The sequence below is a fragment of the Dendrobates tinctorius genome, unplaced genomic scaffold, assembly GCF_039654945.1.
Source record: "Dendrobates tinctorius isolate UK_male_01 unplaced genomic scaffold, ASM3965494v1 ptg000079l, whole genome shotgun sequence".
NCBI classification, from domain to species: domain Eukaryota; kingdom Metazoa; phylum Chordata; class Amphibia; order Anura; family Dendrobatidae; genus Dendrobates; species Dendrobates tinctorius.
In genome coordinates, this window is record NW_027361747.1 from 13,127,381 (window position 1) to 13,154,070 (window position 26,690).

The window sequence follows — 26,690 nt, forward strand, 5'->3', positions numbered from 1 at the left end:
ATTGAAGCACTATGGTAAGGTTATTAGGACACAATGACTCAATGATATATTGACCATACTGACAAGTAATCGTGGAAACTGATCCTTATCAACCATACGATCTGGTAATTAAAGTTTGCTATTAAGGAAGTGGTAGCTGCAAAGCGATGTGACAGGTTGTGACATCTACAGCCCGACGTGTGCAGAATTCAGGAAGCGTAATGCTCATATATTGCTGATTTGTGTAGTTAATGACCTCTTAAGGGCATGTGACAGAGGTGATTGCTCAATATAAAAAAACCCTGATCTACCTGCAACATTTTATACAAGGTCATGGAGTTTTATCGATCAACTGAAAAACAACTACAGCCATGGTGGTCATTTAGTATTTAGCATAAATCTTCGTCCAGATGGGGTCACATGGAGAACAGTTCAGCTACTATACTAATAGACATTATACTTTCTAACACCCCAGCATGAAAGTAAAACCAAAGACCATAACTATTCTTTAATTATATTTCTGACTGAAATATTGTACAGAAAATTTCTCACATTGTTCGATTTTCTTTTTAGGCATCAAGAAGGAGATTTTCGGGAATTCTGATGTCTGCAGCACAACTGATCCTGAGTAACTTCAGTAATAGATCCCGATGTTAAAAATAATCTCTGAAGTTTAGAGCCCTTTCAGAATGTGTTTTTTTCCCTACACTCACTGGCTCGGTCTTCGCTTTCATTGAAACACCACCACCTTCCCCGGCAAAATTCTGCAGTATGCGCCAACGGAGCCATTGGCTGTAATGATGCAGAGGGAGTCACCATGTATTCTGACATGTATCACTTTCAGCCATAAACTACTATTTTTGATGCTGTTCACCTCCAATAGGCGTATATGGCTGAAAATGATACAATACAGAGTGCACGGCGACTCCCTCCGCATCATTACAGTGAATGGCCCCATAGGCGCATACTCCAGAATTCTGTTTCAGGAGGTTTCAGGGGTAAATCTGGATAGGGCCACTGAACATTGGAAAAAATTCAATCTGAAATGGTCCTTACAACTTTCTAACCTTTCTAAATTTGCTGACAAGTGTTATAAACCAGCAAGTTATCACATGTTCCTAAAACAAAAATTAACTGATCTATCCATGGAAAGCTTTTAATCTAGGATTAAAAGTGGTAACAAATAAAGTAGAAGAAAAAAATATTATATATATATACAGCTCTGGCAAAACTTAAGAGACCATCGCACAGTTTTAAAAAAATCAGCTTCTCTACATGTCTGACAGCCATTCCATTCCAGTGTCAGTTGAATTCCAACCGGAGTACACTTCATTCTACTTAATGTGCTTCTGATTAGGTGATCACCTGAACCAAATTTTATTTAACGAAGGAAAGTCTAAAAACCCTGTTGTGGTGTTCACAATCCTCTTGCAATAGGACAAGCTGGATGGCAAATCAAGTGCTGGTAATATCGCAAAAGTAATAGGAATGAAAAAATAACTTTTAACCATGCCAAAAGTGTTGAAAAGAAAAGTCTTGAGTGAGGAAAAGAAGGGCTCAATTCTGGTTTTACTAGCGTCATGTTGCCTCCATCCATAAAATTTCTAAGACAGCTGTCCATTACAACAAGGTCAAGCAGCAGACATTGAAGACAACAAAGCTACGGACCGGCAGAGGATGAAAACGACTCTCTCCACTGACCGGAATGACCATCATCTTATTCAAAGGTCACTCAGCAACCGCAGGATGACATCAAGTGACCTAAAAAAGGAATGGCAAATGGCAGCTGGGGTGAAGTGCACGGCAAAAGCAGTTCACAACAGGCTCCTAGAGGCAGGGCTCAAGTCATGTAAAGCTAGAAAAAAGCCTTTCATCAATAAGAAGCAAAGGAGAGCCAAGTTGAAGTTTGCCAAAGACCATAAGGATTGGACCATATAGGACTGGAGTAAGGTAGTCTTCTCTGATGAGTCTAATTTTCAGCTTTGCCCAACACCTGGTCATCTAATGGTTAGACGGAGACCTGGAGAGGCGTACAAACCACACAGTGTCTTGCAACCACTGTAAAATTTTTGGAGGATCAGTGATGTTCTGGGGATACTTCAGCAAGGCTGGAATTGGGCAGGTTATTATTTACAAAGGACGTATGAATCAAGCTGCATACAAGGTTATCCTGGAAAAACAGTTGATTCCTTCTGCTCAGGCAATGTTCCCCAACTATGAGGACTGTTTTTTTACAGCAGGACAATGCGCCATGCCACACAGCTAGGTCAATCAGTGTGTGGATGAAGGACCACCACATCAAATCACTGTCATGGCCAGCCCAATCTCCAGACCTGAACGCCACTGAAAACCTCTGGAATGTAATCAAGAGGAAAATGGATAGTCACAAGCCATCAAACAAAGAAGAACTGTTTAAATTTTTGTATCAGGAGTGGCATAAGGTCACCCAAAAGCAGTGTGAAAAACTGGTGGAAAGCATGCCAAGACGCATGAAAGCTGTGATTAAAAATCATGGTTATTCTACAAAATATTGATTTCTGAACTCTTCCTGAGTTAAAACATTAGTATTATTGATTCTAAATGATTATGAACTTGTTTTCTTAATCAATTGTTTTCTTTGAGGTCTGCAAGCACTGCATTTTTTTGTTATTTTGACCATTTCTCATTTTCTGAAAATAAATACAAAATTTAGTGCTTGAAAATTTGAAGACGTGTTGTCCGAAGTTTATAGAATAAAAGAGCAATTTACATTTTACTCAAAAATATACCTATAAAGAGAAAAATCAGACAAACTGAAAATTTTGCAGTGGTCTCTTAATTTTTGCCAGAGCTCTATATACACACACACACACACACACACACACACACAAGTTACATCTAAAAAAGGAGAACAAATGCTTTTTGGGACAAAACACCAAGCTTTGAGTTAAAGTCTACCCTAGAGATCCATAAGGCAGGAATAATAGTATTAATCATGAGAAAGTTTAAGTACAATTCCAGATGCATCGGAACATATGTATCAACTTATACAAAACTTGTCAGGTATAAAATCCATCACATTGGTCCCAATGGGATTTACATCATGCACCCAACTATTTGTAAGAAATAACATCAGAACACATAAAAACAGATTTGCATACTATAACTTGGAGGCATCATTATAACTTGGATGTGTCATGCAGAAAATAATAATGAGGATGATGTATAATACCATACACTGACTGACAGGTAATAAATGAGATGTCATAAAATGATACTTCCATATTCACATGAGTGAGATAGCAGGGAAGTACAATGGGGTGTTACCGTACAATGGCTGACACAATATTGCCATAGATTTTCTATAATGAAATAAATTTTTACATTTTAAGCAATGTTTGCATTTGTCTTATATTAAGCGATTATTATTCAACATGTGCCCCAATCACTTTATTGAGATCAGAGTTACATTATCTTTATTTTTAGAATTCTAATTAAATAATGACAGCTAAGAAGTTTAATGTAAAATATCTCCCAATCAAGTTATAAAAAGAAACTAAGGTCTCTCTGTGCCAAACCTGTAAAAATATTACAAGGCACTCCCCATACCTTCCCAACTACCTGCAAAGGCCGGACCATTAGCAACAACAAAAATTGGACAGGAGTCTATGGTAATGCACTCTAGCGCATGTGCCACTGTGAAATGGTGCACCTCATTTCTGTTCCTCGTATTAAAGGGTTATTCCCAAGACAATAAGTTATCCTTTATCCAAGGAAAGCTGTGCTCTGTGGCGCTCCACCATTTCCATCAATCCCATAGACTACGAATGGAGAGTAGGTCCAAAACTCACATTAGCTCCATTCCTTATAAGCCATGCAGATCCTAGTTCCCCGATTCCAAATCTAGGAATTACTAAGGGTCTCACTGGTTGGACCCCAAGCAATCGTTAAGTCAGCCCTTATCTTATGGGTAGGTTGGGGGAAAACTTTTATCTTGGGATAAACTCTTTAAAGGGAATCTGTCACCCCTTTTTTGAGATATCATGTAATGATATCATTCAATTGTGTGTCACATAAGGATTCTCTTGGCACTTTTGCTTCCCTCTGACCCCGCACCTTTCATGCATAAATACCTTTTTTATATCGGTTCAGATGTATGTAAACTGCCGCTGTCCGGTCGGCGGGGCTTATTCACCTGCTCCCCCCTCCCTGTCTTGCTCTACGCATTTCTTCTTGTGTAGAGCAAGACAGGGGGAGGGGAGCCGTTGAATAAGCCCCGCCCATCGGACCGGACAGCGGCAGTTTACATACATCTGAACCGATATAAAAAAGGTATTTATAGATGAAAGGTGCGGGGGGTCAGGGGGAAGCAAAAGTACTAAGAGAATCCTTATGTGACACACAATTGAATGATATCATTATATGATATCTCAAAAAAGGGGTGACAGATTCCCTTTAAGTACCTACATCTTGTAGGTGGCAGACCACCGCCTGATATCTCTCGTCAGCAGAAATAGGGACAAGCTGGATCTCATCTCATGAGTTCTTTTTTTTTTTCAGGTTTTTCCTGGCTCCCACCAAAGACAAAACATACATGTTTGGGATACATGAACTGTTATCATCATGGCAAAGTGAGTGGAGACAGGGTCCAGTGAATGGATTGTTCAACCGACGGTTGTCCTACATCAAGTGTGAATTTTAGAAGTAACTTTATAAAACTTCTCCAAACCAAAGTATTCAAAATAACCATTTCCTTGTCTCCTCTGTACTGTTATTTAGGGCTACATTCACATAATGGTTTACAAATTTAAATTCGAGTAGAACTGACAGATTCCCTCTTATGTATCATCTGTATTGTCTCCGTGTTTTCTCATCTGTTTTTAAAACCTGAAGGACACCGACTGTTTGAACTTTATTTTATCCACGGACTTTTAGCAATTGAATAATAAAAAAAGGAAGAAAGACAAATGGAAAACGAAAGAACAAAGTATGTCTTCCATTTTTCACCTGTTCTGAAACACATCTTACAGACTTTAAGGGCCGAATCTGATTCCCAATGTGGATCAAATATTAGGATGTGAACGGAGTCTCATAGATGTGAGTATGGATCGATGAAAAATTATAGGTCCGTGTGCTGCCCGTTTACAAAAGGCATACGGATGTGCACATCATTTGTGTGAATACAACCTAAATTGTGACACTGATTTTATAAAAGCTGATCTGTCACTCTGAGTAAGATACAATATCAAGGTTGACATCTAACAGGGGTTAATGAAGAAGCCTTTGTCAAAGTCAAAATTCTTTTTTTTTCTTCTTCTCATAGGTGATAGGTACTACAGTATATGTCAAATACATTTCTTCCCTTCAGTAAATATATTGGAAATTCTAGCAAAATTGAGCGTAATAAGAGCAAACAATTGCATATCTTTTATGTATCACAGTAAACAAACAAGTATACAGACCTGTTATCTTTTGTAGTAGAGGACTCAGGTCCGGCTCATCACACAGGCATTGTATAAGAACTTTTCTTACTTGGCCTTCAGCGACTTCTAGTTCATTATTGATCATGACTTCTCCAGTCACAGAGTACAAATAAACCAATAACACAAGCACGTCTTCAAAATTGTAGTCATCCTCCCGTCTTTCATTATGTGACTTAATCCTGGGGTACAGCTGATTGAGGACTGCAGGCAGCTCTGATCTCCCAGTGTTCTACAATGAGAAATACAAGAACTTCAGACGTCTTTAGATTTTCACATAATGTTAGAAAAAAGTAGGTATCCTCAAGGGATCTAGGGCAACAGGCTAAAACTCTGGTTCCCAGATATCTGAGGGTCCACTTAGGATTGGGAGCCTTTTGCAAGTGCCTAGTTGCACCCCTCTCCCATATATAACATCAGCACTAATTGTCAACATAAGGTATAATGCTATACCAAACACGCTGCATTTAGTACGCCTCTAAATCCAGTGTTAGTTTCTTGTACCTTGTACATAAAGGGGCATGGCTCCCATTTTTCAGGCTGCCCATCTTGTCTATATAGCTTTCAAGGGGCATGTGCAAAACAATCAAGTCTGAGTCCTGCTCTGCCCCACCTATTTTGAGGCATGCTGACACATAGTGATATGAACTACAAGAGTTAGGGTCCATCCAAAGTGAATACACTTTGTCGTGGTGGGATGACTCTTTTGATCAAAATTATTTACAAGAACTATTACAATTTACTTACTGCAGGGTATTTGCTCAAAGGGGTGTAACAACTGCGGACACAGAGGTTGTGATAGCGACCTGGCCAGTGAGGGTGAGGGGTCCGCCGATGCCCACACAAACATCAACTAGATGTTCATCATCGGACGCACATTCAGCTGAAGTGTATTGTGGCACAGAGACCCATCGGCAATACACGCTGCCGGCCAATACGAGGCCAGTAGCTGACATTGATATGTATGTGACAGGGGGGCACATGTAAGTGACGTCATGCGCTTCCGTTGTTTGCATGCTGAAGTCAGCTGCCAGTGTGAGAAGAGGACACCGCGTGGCGGGGGAGTGGAGGCACGGGGAGTATAATCTTTATATATAAAGCTGATTGTTTGTAGGTGTGTGTATGTATCAAGCCACGCTAACTCCGCATCGCCACAGGGAAAGAGCCCCTGGTCAAGGGACACCCAACAACAGTTGTGACACACAGCTTGGCTTCACATACATTGCACACATTCTGCTGCAGGGACCCTCTGATCCCATGTATACGGGGTTACCATACTTCCCCCAGTGATGTGATATGAGACCCTGCTCTGTGACACGAGCTGATACTTCTACTCCAGCACCAGCACAGCCCTGCGTCTGACTCCTTGTCCCAAACACGTGACTGGTCACATGGTCGTGACATCATCACAGGTCCTTTAGCCACCCAGAATTACGCATATATTAATATTAATACACGGGGTCTCACACTGCAAGGAAAGGGGTGCTCACAATACACAGGGCATTTTACACTGCAAGGGGAGGGGTGCTCACACTGCAAGGGGAGGGGCGATCACAATACAAAGGGAGGTCTCACAATACACAGGGGGTCTCAAAATACACAGGGGGGGTTGCTCACAATACACAGGGTCTCACACAGGGTGTCTATTCCCGGGCAACGCCGGGTTCTTCAGCTTGTTGTTTATATTTTTCTATGCATTAAAGGACAGCAACAGAACGGGGTATACCATGGTAAGGGACAAATAGGGGTCAAGATAAGGGACAAGGGACAAATATACCAGCAAGAGGGATATGAATACCAGGATGGGGAAAATACAGTTAGGTCCATATATATTTGGACAGAGACAACATTTTTCTAATTTTGGTTCCAGACATTGCCACAATGAATTTTAAACAAAACAATTCAGATGCAGTTGAAGTTCAGACTTTCAGCTTTCATTTGAGGGTATCCACATTAAAATTGAATGAAGAGTTTAGGAGTTTCAGCTCCTTAACATGTGCCACCCTGTTTTTAAAAGGAACCAAAAGTAATTGGACAATTGACTCCAAGGCTATTTCATGGACAGGTGTGGGCAATCCCTTCGTTATGTCATTCTTAATTAAGCCGAAAAAAGGCCTGGAGTTGATTTGAGGTGTGGTGCTTGCATTTGGAAGGTTTTGCTGTGAAGGAAACATGCGGTCAAAGGAGCTCTCCATGCAGGTGAAACAAGCCATCCTTAAGCTGCAAAAACAGAAAAAACCCATCCGAGAAATTGCTACAATATTTGGAGTGGCCAATTCTACAGTTTGGTACATCCTGAGAAAGAAAGCACTGGTGAACTCATCAATGCAAAAAGACCTGGGCGCCCACGGAAGACAACAGTGGTGGATGATCGCAGAATAATCTCCATGGTGAAGAGAAACCCCTTCACAACAGCCAACCAAGTGAACAACACTCTCCAGGAGGTAGGCGTATCAATATCCAAATCTATCATAAAGAAAAGACTGCATGAAAGTACTGTAAATACACAGGGTTCACTGCACGGTGCAAGCCACTCACAAGCATCAAGAATAAAAAGGCTAGACTGGACTTTGCTAAAAAACATCTAAAAAAGCCAGCACAGTTCTGGAAGAACATTCTTTGGACAGATGAAACCAAGATCAACCTCTACCAGAATGATGGAAGGAGAAAAGTATGGTGAAGGTGTGGTACAGCTCATGATCCAAAGCATACCAAATCATCTGTAAAACACGGCGGAGGCAGTGTGATGGCTTGGGCATGCATGCCAGTGGCACTGGGTCACTAGTGTTTATTGATGATGTGACACAGGACAGAAGCAGCCGAATGAATTCTGAGGTATTCAGAGACATACTGTGTGCTCAGATCCAGCCAAATGCAGCCAAACTGATTGGTCGACGTTTCATACTACAGATGGACAATGACCCAAAACATAAAGCCAAAGCAACCCAGGAGTGTATTAAAGCAAACAAGTGGAATATTCTTGAATGGCCAAGTCAGTCACCTGATCTCAACCCAATTGAGCATGCATTTCACTTGTTAAAGACTAAACTTCAGACAGAAAGGCCCACAAACAAACAGCAACGGAAAACCAATTTTAATGTGGATACTCTCAAATGAAAGCTGAAAGTCTGAACTTCAACTGCATCTGAATTGTTTTGTTTAAAATTCACTGTGGTAATGTCTAGAACCAAAATTAGAAAAATGTTGTCTCTGTTCAAATATATATGGGCCTAACTGTATAAAAACCCAGGATGGGTCCATGATAGGGGGACATATATAGACCAGGATGGGGGATATATACCACAATGGAGGCCAGGATAAGTGATATATATACGGTACTAGGATGGACGATATATATATATATATATATACCAAGATGGGGCCAGTAAGGGGAACATACAGTGCCTTGCGAAAGTATTCGGCTCCCTTGAACTTTTAAACCTTTTCCCACATATCATGCTTCAAACTTAAAGATACCAAATGTAAATTTTTGGTGAAGAATCAACAACAAGTGGAACACAATTGTGAAGTTGAACGAAATTTATTGGTTATTTTAAATTTTTGTGGAAATTTAAACACTGAAAAGTAGGGCGTGCAATATTATTCGGCCCCTTTAACTTAATACTTTGTTGCACCACCTTTTGCTGTAATTACAGCTGTAAGTCGCTTGAGGTAAGTCTCTATCAGTTTTGTACATCGAGAGACTGAAATTCTTGCCCATTCTTCCTTGGCAAACAGCTTGAGCTCACTGAGGTTTGATGGAGATTGTTTGTGAACAGCAGTTTTCAGCTCTTTCCACAGATTCTCAATTGGATTCAGGTCTGAACTTTGACTTGGCCGTTCTAACACCTGGATACGTTTATTTGTGAACCAATCAATTGTAGATTTTGCTTTATGTTTGGGATCATTGTCTTGTTGGAAGACAAATCTCCATCCAAGTCTCAGGTCTTTTGCAGACTCCAACAGGTTTTCTTCAAGAATGGTCCAGTATTTGGCTCCATCCATCTTCCCATGAATTTTAACCATCTTCCCTGTCCCTGCTGAAGAAAAACAGGTCCAAACCATGATGTTGCCACCACCATGTTTGACAGTGGGGATGGTGTATTCAGGGGGATGAGCTGTGTTGCCTTTACGCCAAACATATCGTTTGGCATTTGTTGTGAGTTCATTTTCCCCTTCATTACTGAGGCCCGAGGAACTCCCTCTTCTGGTAAAGAAAGGTAGTGAGCCTGATTATCAAACACCTGAGGCTGATGATGATGACTGGCCGAGTGGAGTTACGGACTGGATATAAGGCTGCTGACGCCCTTCTGCCCTGCGGGTGATTTCTCTGTGGGATCCTTGGAGACCAGTCTGAATTCCTGCTCCTCTAAAGCTAAGTTTGCTGCTCGGCCTTTTGCTTTTGTGCTTTGACTTTGTTTTGCTTTGTTTTTCTGGATTTCTGCCATTCCCTGCTGGGGTGTGCTGAATTCATTTAGCTCTGTCTTCTGAAAATACCTGAGTGCTGATTTAAAACAATGTAGGATAGATCTTCAGCTCACCTGGTTCAGCCTACCCAGTCCTCCTTTCCATAATCTCGGTGCACGGAGTGGATCCATCCCCATCTGGGAGAAATGCTGAATGAAAAAAAGTTTTTTATAGTTCCAGCACACGATGTGAAAAAATTAAGAAAAGCCTTTATTTAATCCATAATTAAAAAATGCAATTCCAGTGATGATAAAAGCATGTGTAGGCTTACGCGTTTCGGATCATATTTGACCCTTAATCATAGCATAAAATACTGAATAAATGTTGCACTTATCAAGGAAAAGCAACCAGAGAAGGCTGCCTTGGGTAACACCCACCAAAATCAGCTGTGAAACTGACATCACTAATTCAAAGTTAACAATAGTACCTCACTGGTTTAACCCTATGATGCATTCATCTTATACAAACATATTACAATGTGAATTCTCACTTAATAATAATCTGATGATTAAACCAAAAACAAAAACAAACAAACTTCAGCCTCCCTAGTAGCTGGGATTAAAGGCACATACCACCGCACCCGGCAAAAGAGAAAAAAAAAAAAAACTCCAAAAAGAAAAAACTCCAAAAAAAATACAAACTCCAAAATGACATCAATAATATTACTACCCGTAGTCTTTCGGGGGCTTCTAAACATTTTTTGCATGAACATAAGGGAGAATTGAATAGCCTGCGAGTAAGTGCTTTGGAATTTGTCCCTGCTCCTCGGCGTGGTGGCGATAGAATTAAATTACTCCAGATGATTGAAGCTCGATGGATACTAAAACTTAATACTAGATATCCAGCAGGATTAAATTTGAAGCATGAATTGATGTATCTATATTAATATGTTTTTTTTTTTTTTTCTTTTGCAGGGTGCGGTGGTATGTGCCTTTAATCCCAGCTACTAGGGAGGCTGAAGTTTGTTTGTTTTTGGTTTAATCATCAGATTATTATTAAGTGAGAATTCACATTGTAATATGTTTGTATAAGATGAATGCATCATAGGGTTAAACCAGTGAGGTACTATTGTTAACTTTGAATTAGTGATGTCAGTTTCACAGCTGATTTTGGTGGGTGTTACCCAAGGCAGCCTTCTCTGGTTGCTTTTCCTTGATAAGTGCAACATTTATTCAGTATTTTATGCTATGATTAAGGGTCAAATATGATCCGAAACGCGTAAGCCTACACATGCTTTTATCATCACTGGAATTGCATTTTTTAATTATGGATTAAATAAAGGCTTTTCTTAATTTTTTCACATCGTGTGCTGGAACTATAAAAAACTTTTTTTCACTGAGTGCTGATTTAGTTTTTGAAGCCTAGCTGCTTCAGGGCCTTTTTCATATCAGCTTGTTGGCTTATGTCTTTGATAGGGCTTTGGCAGATTGCAGACAGCAGCCTTCCTGTCCTTTCCTATCTAGATAGTTGCGGGCCCCGTCTTTGCTCAGTCTATCTTTCTGTCTGTGTTAGTATTTTCATCTTGCTTCACCGTCATTATATGTTGGGGGCTGCCTATTGCTTTGGGGTCTGCTCTGGGGCAGTTTAGATTTCCCCTTTCTTTCTTTAGGCCTATGTAATTCTCCGGCTGTGATCGAGGGGTCTAGGGCTTCGTAGGAACCCCCCACGGCTACTGCTAGTTGTGTTGATAGGTTCAGGGGTCTGCAATCTGATAGTTGCCAACTTCTCTGGTTTTCTGGACTTAGCTTGTATTTCTGCTTTTGCCTCCTACGGTGACTCATTCATAACAGAATCACCCGCCATACCGCAGATTCTAGGGTACTCAATAGCAGGAAAGAATTGTAAAACAAAAAAAAAAAAAAAGTGTATATTTTTTCCTCTATATCTCTGAGGCCCTAGGGGGAATTTTTTTTTCTCTCAATGGAGATAAAGCAACTGTCTGATCGTGTGGAGCAGCTCGCTGCGGAAGTGCGGGGAATTTCCGCCTACCTTGCTCATTCACATGCTGCTGAACCAAAGATTCCTACACCTGATGTATTTTTTGGGGATCGGTCTAAATTTTTGAATTTCAAAAATAATTGTAAATTATTTTTTGCCTTGAAGCCTAACTCTTCAGGGAGCTCCGCGCAGCAGGTTAAAATTGTCATCTCTTTGCTGCGTGGCGATCCCCAGGATTGGGCGTTTTCTTTGAAACCAGATGATCCTATTCTGACTAATGTGAACGCATTCTTTCAAGCTTTGGGGTTGTTGTATGACGAACCTAATGCCATTGATCAGGCTGAAAAGACCCTGCTGGCATTGAGCCAGGGTCGTGATTCTGCTGAATTGTACTGTCAAAAATTCCGAAAGTGGGCAGTACTTACTACCTGGAATGATAATGCCTTGGCTGCTCTCTTTCGGAAGGGGTTGTCAGAAGCCGTAAAAGATACTATGGTGGGATTTCCTGTTCCCTCTGGTCTTGACAATTCTATGTCACTAGCCATTCAGGTTGATCGGCGTTTGCGCAAACGCAAAGCTGCACGAAAGGTGTTGCCACCTGTTGAACAAATGTCTGAACCTATGCAATGTGAGTTTTTTCCAGAGAGCATCGTCAGGAGTTCAGAAGGCGTAATAAGTTGTGTTTTTTCTGTGGCGATGCCTCGCATATTATTTCTGTATGTCCTAAACGAGAGAAACGCTTTGCACACACGTTTTCTGTTGGGGGTGTTCAACCTAAGTTTCTTCTGGCTATTACTCTGATCTGCTCCCTGTCCACATTTTCCGCCAAGGCTTTTGTGGATTCGGGAGCAGCCCTAAACCTAATGGACTTGGATTTTGCTAAACGTTGTGGATTTCCGATGACACCTCTGCAGACGCCTATCCCTTTGAGGGGGATTGATGCTACTCCTTTGGCTAAAAATAAACCCCAGTTTTGGACCCAGTGGGTAATGCGGGTCGCCCCAGACCATCAAGAAAATTGCAGATTTTTGGTGTTGCATAATCTGCATGATACTATTGTTCTGGGGTTTCCCTGGTTACAGATTCATAATCCAGTTTTGGATTGGAAATCTGTGTCTGTGGTGAGTTGGGGTTGTCGGTGTGCCTTTAGTGAGGCTCCGGTGTTTTCCACCTCTCCTCAGTCGCATGATGTTCCTGATTATTTGGCAGACTTTTATGATGTATTTAGTGAGAATGAGTCTGCGTCTCTGCCTCCTCATAGGAGTTATGACTGTGCAATTGAACTGAGCCCGGGGTGTAAATTTCCCAAGGGTCGGCTCTTCAATTTATCTGTACCCGAGCACGAGGCTATGCGATCCTATATTAAGGAGGCGTTGGAGAAGGGTCATATTAGACCATCCTCGTCACCCTTAGGTGCCGGTTTTTTTTTTGTAGCCAAAAAGGATGGATCATTAAGACCTTGTATTGATTATCGTGCCCTCAACAAAATTACTGTTAAATATCAGTATCCGTTACCCCTGATTTCTGATCTATTCTCCAGAGTTAAAGGTGCTTGCTGGTTTACCAAGCTTGACCTCAGGGGGGCGTATAATCTTATTCGCATTAAGCATGGGGATGAATGGAAGACGGCGTTTAATACTCCGGAGAGACATTTTGAGTGCCTGGTGATGCCTTTTGGGCTCACTAATGCCCCTTCTGTCTTCCAGTGCTTCATGAACGATATTTTCCGAGATTTTGTCGATAAATTTTTGATTATCTATCTGGATGATATTTTGATCTTCTCCAAGGATTGGGATTCTCATGTGGAACATATTCGGACTGTGTTCCGGATCTTGAGGGAGAATTCCCTGTATGTCAAAGGATCTAAATGCCTTTTTGGAGTACAGAGGATTTCTTTTTTGGGATTTATTTTGTCCCCGTCAACTATTGAAATGGACCCGGCCAAGGTACAGGCCATTCACGATTGGGTTCAGCCCACTTCTTTGAAGGCCCTCCAGAAGTTTTTGGGTTTTGCTAATTTTTATCGGAAATTTATAGCAAAATTTTCTAGTATTGCCAAGCCATTGACCGATTTGACTAAAAAGGGTGCTGATGTGTTAAATTGGTCTCCGGAGGCTGTTTCTTCCTTTCAGGAGCTGAAGCGAAGATTCACCTCCGCCCCGGTTTTGCGGCAGCCTGATGTCTCACTTCCTTTCCAGGTAGAGGTGGATGCTTCTGAGATTGGTGCAGGAGCTGTTTTGTCCCAAAAGGATCCTGTAACATCTAAAATGAATCCCTGTGCTTTCTTTTCCCGAAAGTTCTCTCCATCTGAACGTAACTATGATGTGGGGAATAGGGAACTGTTGGCCATGAAATGGGCATTTGAGGAGTGGAGACATTGGTTAGAGGGAGCTAAGCATCAAGTCGTGGTCCTCACTGACCACAAGAATTTGATTTACCTAGAGTCGGCTAAGCGCTTGAACCCTAGACAGGCTAGGTGGGCCTTCTTTTTTACACGTTTTGATTTTGTGGTTTCTTTTCTTCCTGGAACAAAGAATGTCAAGGCAGACGCCCTCTCTAGGAGCTTCTTTGCTGATTCTCCTGTGGTGACCAAGCCTGCTACCATCTTAGGCGAAGGGGTAGTTCTTTCTGCCATCTCGCCCGATTTGAGACGTGCTCTGGAAGAGTTCTAGGAGGACAAACCTGAGCGTTGTCCCAGTGGAAAGTTGCATGTTCCTGACCAGTGGAAGAAGAGAGTGATGTCTGAAGTTCATTGCTCTGCTTTGGCTGGTCATCCAGGTATTTTTGGTACTAGAGATCTGATGAGTCGGTTTTTTTGGTGGCCCTCCTTGTCTCGTGATGTCAGGAATTTTGTGCAGTCCTGTGGGACGTGCTCCCGGTCTAAATCGTGTTCTCGCTCTAGTGGGTTGTTGATGCCTTTGCCTGTCCCCAAGAGGCCATGGACCCATATTTCAATGGATTTCATCTCTGATATGCCTGTCTCTCAGAGGATGACTGTTATTTGGGTGATTTGTGATAGGTTCTCTAAGATGGTTCATCTTGTACCACTCCCTAAGTTGCCGTCTTCCTCTGAGTTGGTGCCCCTGTTTTTACAACAGGTGGTTCGTTTGCACGGGATTCCTGAGAACATTGTATCTGACAGAGGAGTCCAGTTTGTGTCTAGATTTTGGAGAACTTTCTGTTCCAGGCTGGGAATTCAGTTGTCCTTCTCTTCTGCTTTTCACCCACAGACCAATGGGCAGACAGACAGAACAAACCAGACCTTGGAGTCATATTTGAGATGTTTTATTTCTGCTGATCAGGATGATTGGGTTTCATTTTTGCCCTTGGCCGAATTTGCTTTAAATAATAGAGCTAGTTCTGCCACTTTGATGTCACCTTTTTTTTGTAACTTTGGGTTTCATCCTCGATTTTCTTCAGGGCAGGTGGAGCCCTCTGCCTGCCCAGGTGTTGACACTGTGGTGGAGAGAATGCACCAGATCTGGGACCAAGTGGTGGATAAGTTATCTCTCTCCCAGGAAAAGGCCCAGCGGTTTTCCAATCGACATAGGACCATTGGTCCCCAGTTTAAGGTTGGTGATATGGTGTGGTTATCATCAAAAAATATTGCTATGAAGGTGGCTTCTCCTAAGTTTAAGCCTAGATTTATTGGACCTTAAAAGATTGTGGAGATTATTAATCCGGTCTCTTTTCGTTTGGCTCTGCCTGTCACATTTAAAATCCATAATGTGTTCCATAAATCTTTGTTGAAGAGGTTTGTTGAACCTGTTGTTCCGGGGGTGGCACCTCCAGACCCTATATTGGTTGAAGGTAACATGGAATGTGAGGTAGAGAAAGTACTGGATTCCCGTCTGGCTAGACGGAGACTCCAGTATTTGGTTAAGTGGAAGGGTTATGGTCAGGAGGATAATTCCTGGGTCTCTGCCTCTGATATTCATGCCAAAAGATTGGTGCGTGCCTTTCATTGGGCTCACCCTGATCGCCCTGGTGGCGTAGTTGAGGGTTCGGTGACCCCTCCTCAAGGGGGAGGTACTGTTGTGAGTTCATTTTCCCCTTCATTACTGATGCCCGAGGAACTCCCTCTTCTGGTAAAGAAAGGTAGTGAGCCTGATTATCAAACACCTGAGGCTGATGATGATGACTGGCTGAGTGGAGTTACGGACTGGATATAAGGCTGCCGACGCCCTTCTGCCCTGCGGGTGATTTCTCTGTGGGATCCTTGGAGACCAGTCTGAATTCCTGCTCCTCTAAAGCTAAGTTTGCTGCTCGGCCTTTTGCTTTTGTGCTTTGACTTTGTTTTGCTTTGTTTTTCTGGATTTCTGCCATTCCCTGCTGGGGTGTGCTGAATTCATTTAGCTCTGTCTTCTGAAAATACCTGAGTGCTGATTTAGTTTTTGAAGCCTAGCTGCTTCAGGGCCTTTTTCATATCAGCTTGTTGGCTTATGTCTTTGATAGGGTTTTGGCAGATTGCAGACAGCAGCCTTCCTGTCCTTTCCTATCTAGACAGTTGCGGGCCCCGTCTTTGCTCAGTCTATCTTTCTGTCTGTGTTAGTATTTTCATCTTGCTTCACCGTCATTATATGTTGGGGGCTGCCTATTGCTTTGTGGTCTGCTCTGGGGCAGTTTAGATTTCCCCTTTCTTTCTTTAGGCCTATGTAATTCTCCGGCTGTGATCGAGGGGTCTAGGGCTTCGTAGGAACCCCCCACGGCTACTGCTAGTTGTGTTGATAGGTTCAGGGGTCTGCAATCTGATAGTTGCCAACTTCTCTGGTTTTCTGGACTTAGCTTGTATTTCTGCTTTTGCCTCCTACGGTGACTCATTCATAACAGGCATTGTTGCCAAAAAGTTCGATTTTGGCTTTCTCTGACCAGAGCACCTTCTTCCACATGTTTGGTGTGTCTCCCAGGTGGCTTGTTGCAAACTTTAAACAACACTTTTTATGGATATCTTTGAGAAATGGCTTTCTTCTTGCCACTCTTCCATAAAGGCCAGATTTGTGCTGTTTATGTCTGATTGTTGTCCTATGGACAGACTGTCTCACCTAAGTTGTAGATCTCTGCAGTTCATCCAGAGTGATCATGGGCCTCTTACCTGCATCTCTGATCAGTATTCTCCTTGTTTGAGATGAAAGTTTAGAGGGACAGCCGGGTCTTGGTAGTTTTGCAGTTGTATGATACTCCTTCCATTTCAATATGATCACTTGCACAGTGCTCCTTGGGATGTTTAAAGTTTTGGAAATCATTTTGTATCCAAATCAGTCTTTAAACCTCTCCACAACAGTATCACGGACCTGCCTGTTGTGTTCCTTGGCCTTCATGATGCTCTCTGCGCTTCAAACAGAACCCTGAGACTATCACAGAGCAGGTGCATTTATACAGAGACTTGATTACACACAGGTGGATTATATTTATCATCATTAGTCATTTAGGACAACATTGGATCATTCAGATATCCACAATGAACTTCTGGAGTGAGTCTGCTGCACTGAAAGTAAAGGGGCCGATTAATATTGCACGCCCCACTTTTCAGCTTTTGAATTTCCACAAAAACTTAAAATAAGCTATTAATTTCGTTCAACGTCACAATTGTGTCAAACTTGTTGTTGATTCTTCACTATAAATTTATATTTGGTATCTTTATGTTTGAAGCATGATATGTGGGAAAAGGTTGAAAAGTTCCAGGGAGCCAAATACTTTCGCAAGGCACTGTATATAATAGAATGGAGGGCGTAAATATATACCGTGATGGGGCCAGGATGAGGGACATAGATATATATATATATATATATATCATATATATATATATCTATCAGGATGGGGGGCCCTGGTATACATTACATTGAATGCATTCCACATGATTTCGCTTTTATCATCGGTAGTGTATGCAACACACACAGCAAAATATTGAAAATATAATAATCCTCTCAAATCAGTATTAAAAATTTGTTGATGAGAAAAACTGAGAATATTTTGAACATTGTAGGTTGGGATAAAGTTGTAGCTTAAACTAGTCGACCAGAATTATGTGCGCATAGATTATTTACACTTGACGACTTGCTGCCGAGAACAATGCTTTTTAGAATGAGTATTTTACTCTTTCACTGGGTGATTAGTGAACTGTTTATACTGGCAAACATTTGAAAAATAAGCGTTCTTAGGAAAGTACATTCCCAATTATTGGCCTGTCTAAGTGAGCCTTTGGTTTTCAGGATATAAATCTAATTTTGTGTTTGATGTCATAAACCACACCTTTTGTCACAATTCTGCATGCTTTGAACAAGTCTGATCTTGTATCTGACTGCAATGTTCATAAACTGTGTTCATGAGAAAAAAATAAAACAGAAACACAATCACTAAAAAACATCAACCCAATTACTAAACAGAAAACATTTCTGAAACAGGATTGTTACATACGTCAATTTCTGACTTCATCTACCTATTCAAATTTTTCTAAAAATATATTATAGAATGGACTGCCGATTTTAAACTATTTTTTTTAATGGCTTTCCCTATTACCAGCGTTAGCATACGATACAAAAAAAAAAGAAAAAAAAAATCAATAAAACTTTAGTACTTAGAAAACTGCATTTTATTTTTATAATCTACGTCTCCGCATTGTGAAGTTTTAATTTATGAGATTGGGGCCCAGCATATAAACAGCAATCAATGCACCCCTTATGTTGGCATAGCTTACGCTTTGCCTGGTGCACACATGCTGCAATGATTTTCTAATAGCTAAAAGGAAGTTCAGCAAACAGGATGGGAGATGACAGGCAGCTGAAAAGTCCCAAATGCAGCAACACATGTATTATTGATAGCATTGTGTGGAAACCCACATCATAAATAATAAGCCCTTTTGTTAAAGAGGGGAGCTGTTTTTTTATCTCAAACCAGCACTGCTGGGAATAATAATGCCAAAAATTTCATCAGCGAATTCATAAATTGACGTCTTGCCATCTCCAGGGGGTAAGTTTTAGAAAAGAAGCAGCAAAGAGTAATTACCGTACTTTATTTACACTTGTTTGTCTTATATATACTTATCATTTACTACTTTGATTACTGAGCAAAATATTTACAAGATCAGAGACATTCTACATCTACCGGGAAAATAACAGATAGTATGTAAACTTTGAACTAGAAGCCAATAACTTATAACATATACTAAGGATGCTCTTATAGACAGCACATTAGAATCTGGACAAAACTGATCATATAACTCATTGACAGCATAACGCATTGGGAAAGCTAGACATCAGGGTGTGATCATACTAACGCCTAAATATTAACCATCTAAACACTAAGTGAATATGGTTGTACAACTATTGACAGTACCTAATTACCTACTACTTGCCTTTCAATACCAATAACTATTAGATTTTGTGTTGACATAGTCGTATGAGCAATGGCGTAAATAGCGTCCTATGGGCCCCGATGCAAAATTTTTATACATAGGACCCCACCGGCATGTTCGTCATGTTCGCTCCCCTGTAGCAATGTCCTCCACCCTGACCCATATCCTATAATAATGTTTCACATCCTTTTCTTTAATAATTCTCCCCATCCTGGGCTGTATCCTGAAATAATGTTCCCTGTCCTGGCTCTCGTGCTGTAAGAATGTCCTGATCTTGTAATAATGTCACTCGCCTGGCCCCCATGCTGTAATAATGTCCTCCGTCCTAGCCCTCATACTATAATAATGTCTCCCATCCTGTAATAATGCCACTCGTCCTGCCCCATTCCTATAATAATATCCCCCATCCTAACTTCTTTCTTTAATAATATCCCCCATCCTGTAATAATGCCACTCGTCCTGCCCCATTCCTATAATAATATCCCCCATCCTAACTTCTTTCTTTAATAATATCCCCCATCCAGTAATAATGCCCCCTGTCCTGTCCCTTTCCTATAATAATGTCCCACATTCTGACCCTTTCTTAAATAATGTCCCCCATTTTGTAATAATGTCTCCCATTCTGTCCACATTTTGCAATAATGCTCTCCGTCTCTGTGCTATTTTCTAACACATAAAAAACCCTATTTTTACCTTTCCCTGCTCACACGGTGAGCAGCGCCCTCTTCTTCCTTCATAGCAGGCTCGCAGGTGCAAAGGGGCTGGTGGAACATGGCCCATGATGAGCACCCTGACCTCAGCTGCCAGCCACCTATTGGATTGAATTGTTTCTGATCTTTTTCGATTTCATTTTTTAGGAGGCAATGTGATAAAAAAAAACAGCGATTCTGCCATTTAATTTATTTTCCCTTTTCTGCAGTCACTGTATCAGATACATATTATGATATTTTATTAGTTAGGGTTATTAAGCAAGTGGTGATACAAAATAATAATTTTTATATTTTTTACATTTCACTATTTACTCTTGTGAGAAAAATTGTGATTTAAACTTTTGTATTTTATTTTTTTCCATGTTTAATTAGTTCCCTGAGAAGACTTGAACTTGTGATCACTTAAATTGCTTTCACAGTGGTACTGCACTGTATTGTAAGACAAACAATCTTTTAGGAAGCCCAGTTACAGGCAACAGGAATGGCATCATAGGAATACAAACATGGCAGACAGAGGCTTCTGGCTGCTATGGCAAACCATCGGCACCCCACAAATGTGTTGCACGAAAGGTGTTGCCTCTAAAAGTACTTTTCCATGTAAATATATTTAAAGGGAACCTGACAGCTGATACATACTGCCTGATCGACGGATGTGTAATCGTACAGCGTTATGCAGTTTCTCTATGTAATGTAAATAGTGATGTTCACCTTTCATATTGTATGATGGCAATGTACAGTGTATTAGAACGGAAGGTGTTAATGTATAATGTGCATAGTGCATAGTCCAGGGTAAGCACAGCGCTACACCCGAGATAGTATAAGTACTGTTCGTATAGTAACTGGCTTAGCAACAGCATAGGACATAAGATAAGGACAATAGGTTTAGTCTATAGGATATAAAAATATAGCATATAGTTAATGTAGACAGGAGATAAAGAAGTGTAGTAACAAGTCCAAGCTCAAGTCCAGTGGGCTGCTAGGGTCAGCATGTGTCTAGCATTCAAGGCAGTGGGACGCTATACTAGAATACCAAGTGCACTCTCCTGACACACCCTGAGCCCAAGTTTAGGCATAGGGGCTGCCGAGCACATCGTGTCCATCGGAGCATAGGGAATGATGGACAAGGACCTGCCAAGAGAGAAGGTAATGGATCCCGGGTGAACTGCTGAACAGGGAGGGAGATCCCTGAGGCTAACAGAGCCAGTGGGCAAAAGGATGCTCAAGGAGGAACAAATGGTAGGGCTGAAGATATCTTTGTGCTAAGAAAATCTAACTACTACAACCCTGTTGAACTTGAACTGATTAGTAAACGTTTGCTTGTTGCAAAGAACTTTGTGTGCGGCGGCTTCTGAAGATGGAGGCCTGGAAACAGCAGAGGCCAGCGGATTACAAGTGACACTGACTGCAAGATGGCAGTGAGTAGCATGAAATGGGAAGATGGACCGGCCCATGGTGTGCATAAGAGAAGTGAAAGAGCTCAAAAACACATCCAGGCTGACAAGTGGCTTGTCCGGAGAAGCCAGCCTGTAGTGAGTGGTGTCCACCTCCAACGGGAAGGGAGGAAAAAAAAGAAAACCTGCCAGTTGAGGCAAGTAAGTCAATGGAGAATAGGCAGAGACTCCCAAGAAATGGGCAGTGGAGCAGGAAGAAGCACCACCCCGGAAGATGTGGAACCATGATGGGTCTCAGAATCTGGAAAAGACAACACTATTCGTGGGTAACATTTCGGTGAAGGCGCAGCAAGGTGAGACAATGGCAGAGTTGGAAGAGGCCACCGAGGGTGTGATCGAAGGAATGTCGGAGCAGGTTGATGCAGGCACAGTGAAAGCAGGAGCTTGCGGACCATAGCCTGGGCAGGCAAGGCCCGAAGCGAGGACATGGCCTTCATCTCCAGAGTTCCTGAGAACAAAGGACAGAAGAGCCAGGATTCAACAACGGGTGAGTGATAAAAGGGGCCTGAGCTAATTAGAAGAGAGGAGGCGGGCCAAGACCAGGGCTAGGATAGTGGGCCCGCTAGCCACAAGGTACAGAGAGTTGCCATTCCAGGGGTAGATTGTCATCTATGACCCTCAGAGTAAACTGGGGATCGTGGAAGAGTTTGGAACCTGTCAGCACATTCTGTTTAACCGAAGGGCAGTAGTCTAAACAGAACACTTACCCCAAAGGCTGCAGGAACTGAAGAACACAGTATCCAAAATGGTAACCTTGAGTGAAAAGACAGCCCTGCAAGCTCAGTTGTACTTGTTGCACGAAGAGATCCACTAAAGGACTGTTCTATGTTCCAGAGGGTAAAAGGCCCTGAATGTACTGGATGTTAGCCAGAACAGCTGAAGCTTGTGTCTTCCCCCAAAGTTGTTTTACACACATTTGTGTATTTCCCTTCTGGATTGAGTGACTTTGAATCCTTTAAGGGTCTCAAACCCTTTTCTGTCCATGTGGACATGTTACCCAATTGACTCTGTCCCATCTCCCAATAAGTGCTGCCTCCTGCTTTTCCATGAACTTTGCTCTGAGTGACTGCGAGCCTGATACCAGGGCAGCAATGTGCAATTTAAAGGGGCTGTTTTTCACAAAGAGGGGAAGAGAGGAAATGGATGTCCCGGAGATTCAAGCTGGGTCATGACTGTGTGAACTGTACCCTTGTCTTAAAGGACTGATGGGCCTTTATGGACTGTGCTGCTGGAGCTATTAATGTGTTGACGAATGGGCCTTTAGTTTTAAAGAACTTGGACAAGCTGTGTCAGGGTCTCCAAACTAGTGAGACTTGGGTAATGCAGACCCATGGAGACAAATGGACTACCCGATGTCTCTACCGGGTTGAAGAAACTGGACTCTTGACTGTCACGACTCTGTTGTCAGGTGTTCCAGGACCAGAGGCTCCTTCCCTGTCCCAGAAGACTGGAGAAGAGCAAATGTTGTTCCTATCTTCAAAAAGGGGAAGAAGGTGGACCCAGGCAACTATAGGCCGGTGAGTCTGACTTCTATACCAGGAAAGATCTTTGAACAAATTATTAAACAACATGTATGTAAGTACCTGGATAAGAATGAAGTGATTAAACAGAGTCAGCATGGGTTTGTAACTAATATGTCATGTCAGACTAATTTAATTTCCTTCTATGACAGAATCACTGATTGGGTGGATCAGGGTAATGCTGTAGATATAGTATATCTTGACTTCAGCAAAGCATTTGACAAAGTATCTCACACAATCCTTATTGAAAAAATGGCTAAGTATGGAATGGACAAGGCAACTGTTAGGTGGATTCATAACTGGCTTAGTGATCGGACCCAAAGAGTGGTCGTAAATGGCTGCACATCCAGTTGGAAGAATGTCTCAAGTGGGGTACCACAGGGCTCTGTCCTGGGCCCTGTATTTTTCAACATCTTTATCAACAACTTAGATGAAGGAATTGAGGGTAAACTGATTAAATTTGCTGATGACACAAAGTTTGGAGGGATAGCTAATACTAGACAAGAGAGAGAGGATTCAAAAAGATATAAATAAACTGGAGCAGTGGGCAGCAACTAACAGAATGGTTTTTAACAGGGAAAAATGCAAAGTACTACATCTGGGCAATAAAAATGAAAAAAGCATATACAGAATGGGAGGAATAGGGCTAAGCAACAGCACGTGTGAAAAAGACTTGGGTATACTAATAGATCACAGACTGAATTTGAGTCAACAGTGTGATGCAGCAGCAAAAAAGGCAAATGCAATTCTAGGATGTATTAACAGAAGCATACAGTCTAGATCACATGAAGTCATTATTTCCCTCTACTCCTCTTTGGTCAGACCTCATCTGGAATACTGTGTCCAGTTTTGGGCGCCACATTTTAAAAAAGACATCAACAAACTGGAGCAAGTTCAGAAAAGAGCGACCAGAATGGTGACTGGTCTGCAAACCTTGTCTTATGAGGAAAGGATGATTTAGCAAATCCTGCTTTGAGCAGGGGGTTGGACCAGTTGGCCCAGGAGGTTCCTTCCAACTCTACGATTCTATGATTCTATGATTCCTGGAGCAGATCAACCCTGTGGTCTACCGTCTGGCCCTTCCACCACACTTGGCTATCACTGACACCTTCCACAAGGCCCTCTAAGCCTGTCCACATGTCCCAGTTCTCCGAGTCATCTGTCGTCCCCCTCCCGAATGCGAATCAGGTTGTAAGCCAGATCGAGTTTAGTAAACACTCTTGCTCCCCATAGCCTATCAAACAGCTCTGATATCAGGGGCAGAGGGTACTTATTCTTAACGGTGATGGCATTAAGACTCCTGTAATCGATGCAGGGACGCAGTTCTCCGTTCTTCTGGACGAAGAAGAATCCCAGTTGGTGACACAGACTTCCTAATGAATACTCTTGCCAGATTCTCCCTGGTGTATTGAGATATGGCCTCTGTCTCCTCTGTTTCCGGGAGTGAAAAGGGGTAGACTCAACCCCGAGGAGGCTCAGCACCAGGCAAGAGGTCAATAGGACAGTCATAGGGGCGATGGGGCGGAAGGGTCTCTGCCGCCCTCTTGGAGAACACGTCTGCATACTGTTGGGGAGAGAGGAAAGATCTGCGGGGACTTCGGTGGAAGCAACCTGAACGCACTCCCTCTGACATCTACCCTCACAGGCTTTACCCCAACCGAGAATCCTCCCTGAGGACCACTCTATATGGGGAGAGTGGAACTGAAACCAGGGAACCCCTAAAAGGACCTGATTGATACCCTTGGGCAAGATGAGGGATATTGTCTCCTGATGATACGGAGACACCGAGATTATCAACGGGGCGGTCTGGTGGGTAATTTGAGAGGGTAGAGTCGCTCCATTCACCACTCTGATGGTGAATGGCTGGGGTAGTAAAACTAGAGGAATTGCGTGCCGTTGGGCGAAGGTAGATGACATGAAATTACCCTCAGCCCCGGAGTCCACGCAAACCTCCACCGCCAGAGTGGAGTAGCCAAACTCAAGCGACCCCTCAAAGGTCAGCTTGGAGGAAAACGTTGCAGCATCTAGTAGGCCTCTTCCAACAGCCACTAGATACTAGTGTTTTCCTAGCCGCTGTGGGCACCTGTTGGCTGGGTGACCAGACTGCTGGCAACTGTGACAGACCCCGGGTACTCGCGCGGACCGGGACCTGGATCCCGCGCGAGAATCCCCCATGGCCTCTTGGAGCTCGGACGCCCAATCGGGAGGTTACAGAGGTTTAACAAAACTGGGTGCCAACCTAAACCTCTGCCTACAGCTCCTCTAGTGTGGCGGGAATCTCCCTGGTGGCCAGAGCGTCTTTTACATGGCCAGCCAGACCTCTCCAGAACACCGGAATGAGGGTCTTATCTGACCACTCCAGTTCTGAAGCCAGTGTCCGGAACTGGATGGCATAATGGCCGACCAGAGACGAGCCCTGCGATAATGCCAGCAGCTGGAGCGCGGTCCCAAGAAGACCTGCTTCAGAGTGCCCAAGAACTGCGAAGCACTCTGCACCACATGATAACCACGCTCCCACAGCAGTGTGGCCCACTCCAGAGCCCTGCCTGACAGGAGGGAAATAACAAATCCCACTTTAGCCCGCTCGGAGGGTAATCGTGCAGCCAAGAGCTCTAGCTGTATGGTACATTGGCTGATGAATCCCCTACAAGATGCACTCTTGCCCGAGAACTTTTTGGGCAGTGGGAGGTGGCATAAAGTCAAGGCAGGGATGGCAGTGGACACACGGGAGGACAGCTTCCATGGCTGCCTGAACAGCGACTGCGGAAAGATCCACAGCTGAGTATGAGCGCTCGAGAGCCGCCAACCTGCCCTCCAGATGCTGGATGTACCGCTACAGTCGCTTTTCATCAACCATTACTAGTCAGACCCTGGCGATAGTATAATGTTAGTGTTGCGGATCATACTAAATATAAAATATAAGAAAGTGCGATCGCAACCCGGGGTCCACCGTGCAGAGATTGAAAACTGCTGCTCAGTAATGGCGGAGTACCAACAAAACACCGGCGGGTTAACCGCTGACCCGATGTATACGGGAGCGAACTCTGTTACTTCACAGAGCCGCTGTAACCAATGCCGGAGCCTGTTAACGTCACAGGACTCGGCGGAGTGAGCGCTAGTGTTAGAGTCCTTCTAGACCACTAGCACTCAGCACCGCAACTGCGGTGCCAGGTAGAAGCTCAACTAACAGAAACCGCACTGAAGTGCATAAGGTGCCGTACTGGCGGACGCCACACACCAGCTCAGACTCAGGGCTGGAAAGCGCACTCTAATGGCACAGAAGTGCGCACGGCGCCGCTCTGACAGGCGCTGCAGTAGATGCGGTACAGTGGTGCCTGATAGCCTGGCGCACACTGGTGCTAGCGTGTGTGAGGAGCAGGGAGCACTGCGGCGCTAGGCAGTCACAACTCGGCGCTGACTATAAACTCTAACCCTACTAACATGCGTATCAAAGCGAAGGGGTTTCATAATAAGTCAGTCAACATTTCACAAGCATCCATCAACACACACACCTCGACCAAATACAGTGTATACAAGAGCTTGGCCGAGCGGCCATGCGAACCTTTTATAGCAGCGTCCTTCCTAGACCTTCCTGATGGTCCAATCCGAGCTGGAGAACGGCCTGAGCATGTGACCTCCGATCTCCAATGAGAGATTGTCCCACGGGCATGCTCATGATATATTAGTCTTTGCTTCATCAGGCAAAGACTAATACAACATCTGAAGAATCACATATTTATGCACAAACCAGCACAGAAATAAGATAAGACGAGACATTAGTAGTCTCGATAGCTTGCAATCTGTTACCATCTTTT

General features: G+C 42.9%; 1 protein-coding gene across 5 annotated transcripts in view; it reads right to left on the reverse strand.

Moving 5' to 3' along the window:
- SCFD2 (sec1 family domain containing 2) overlaps positions 1-26,690 on the reverse strand; it is a 692,911-nt gene that overhangs the window by 429,480 nt on the left and 236,741 nt on the right. For all 5 annotated transcript variants that reach the window (XM_073583530.1, XM_073583529.1, XM_073583531.1 and 2 more), the window contains exon 5: positions 5,421-5,670. In XM_073583530.1, the coding sequence (XP_073439631.1) occupies positions 5,421-5,670 (250 nt within the window). The remainder of the gene's footprint in view (positions 1-5,420; positions 5,671-26,690) is intronic.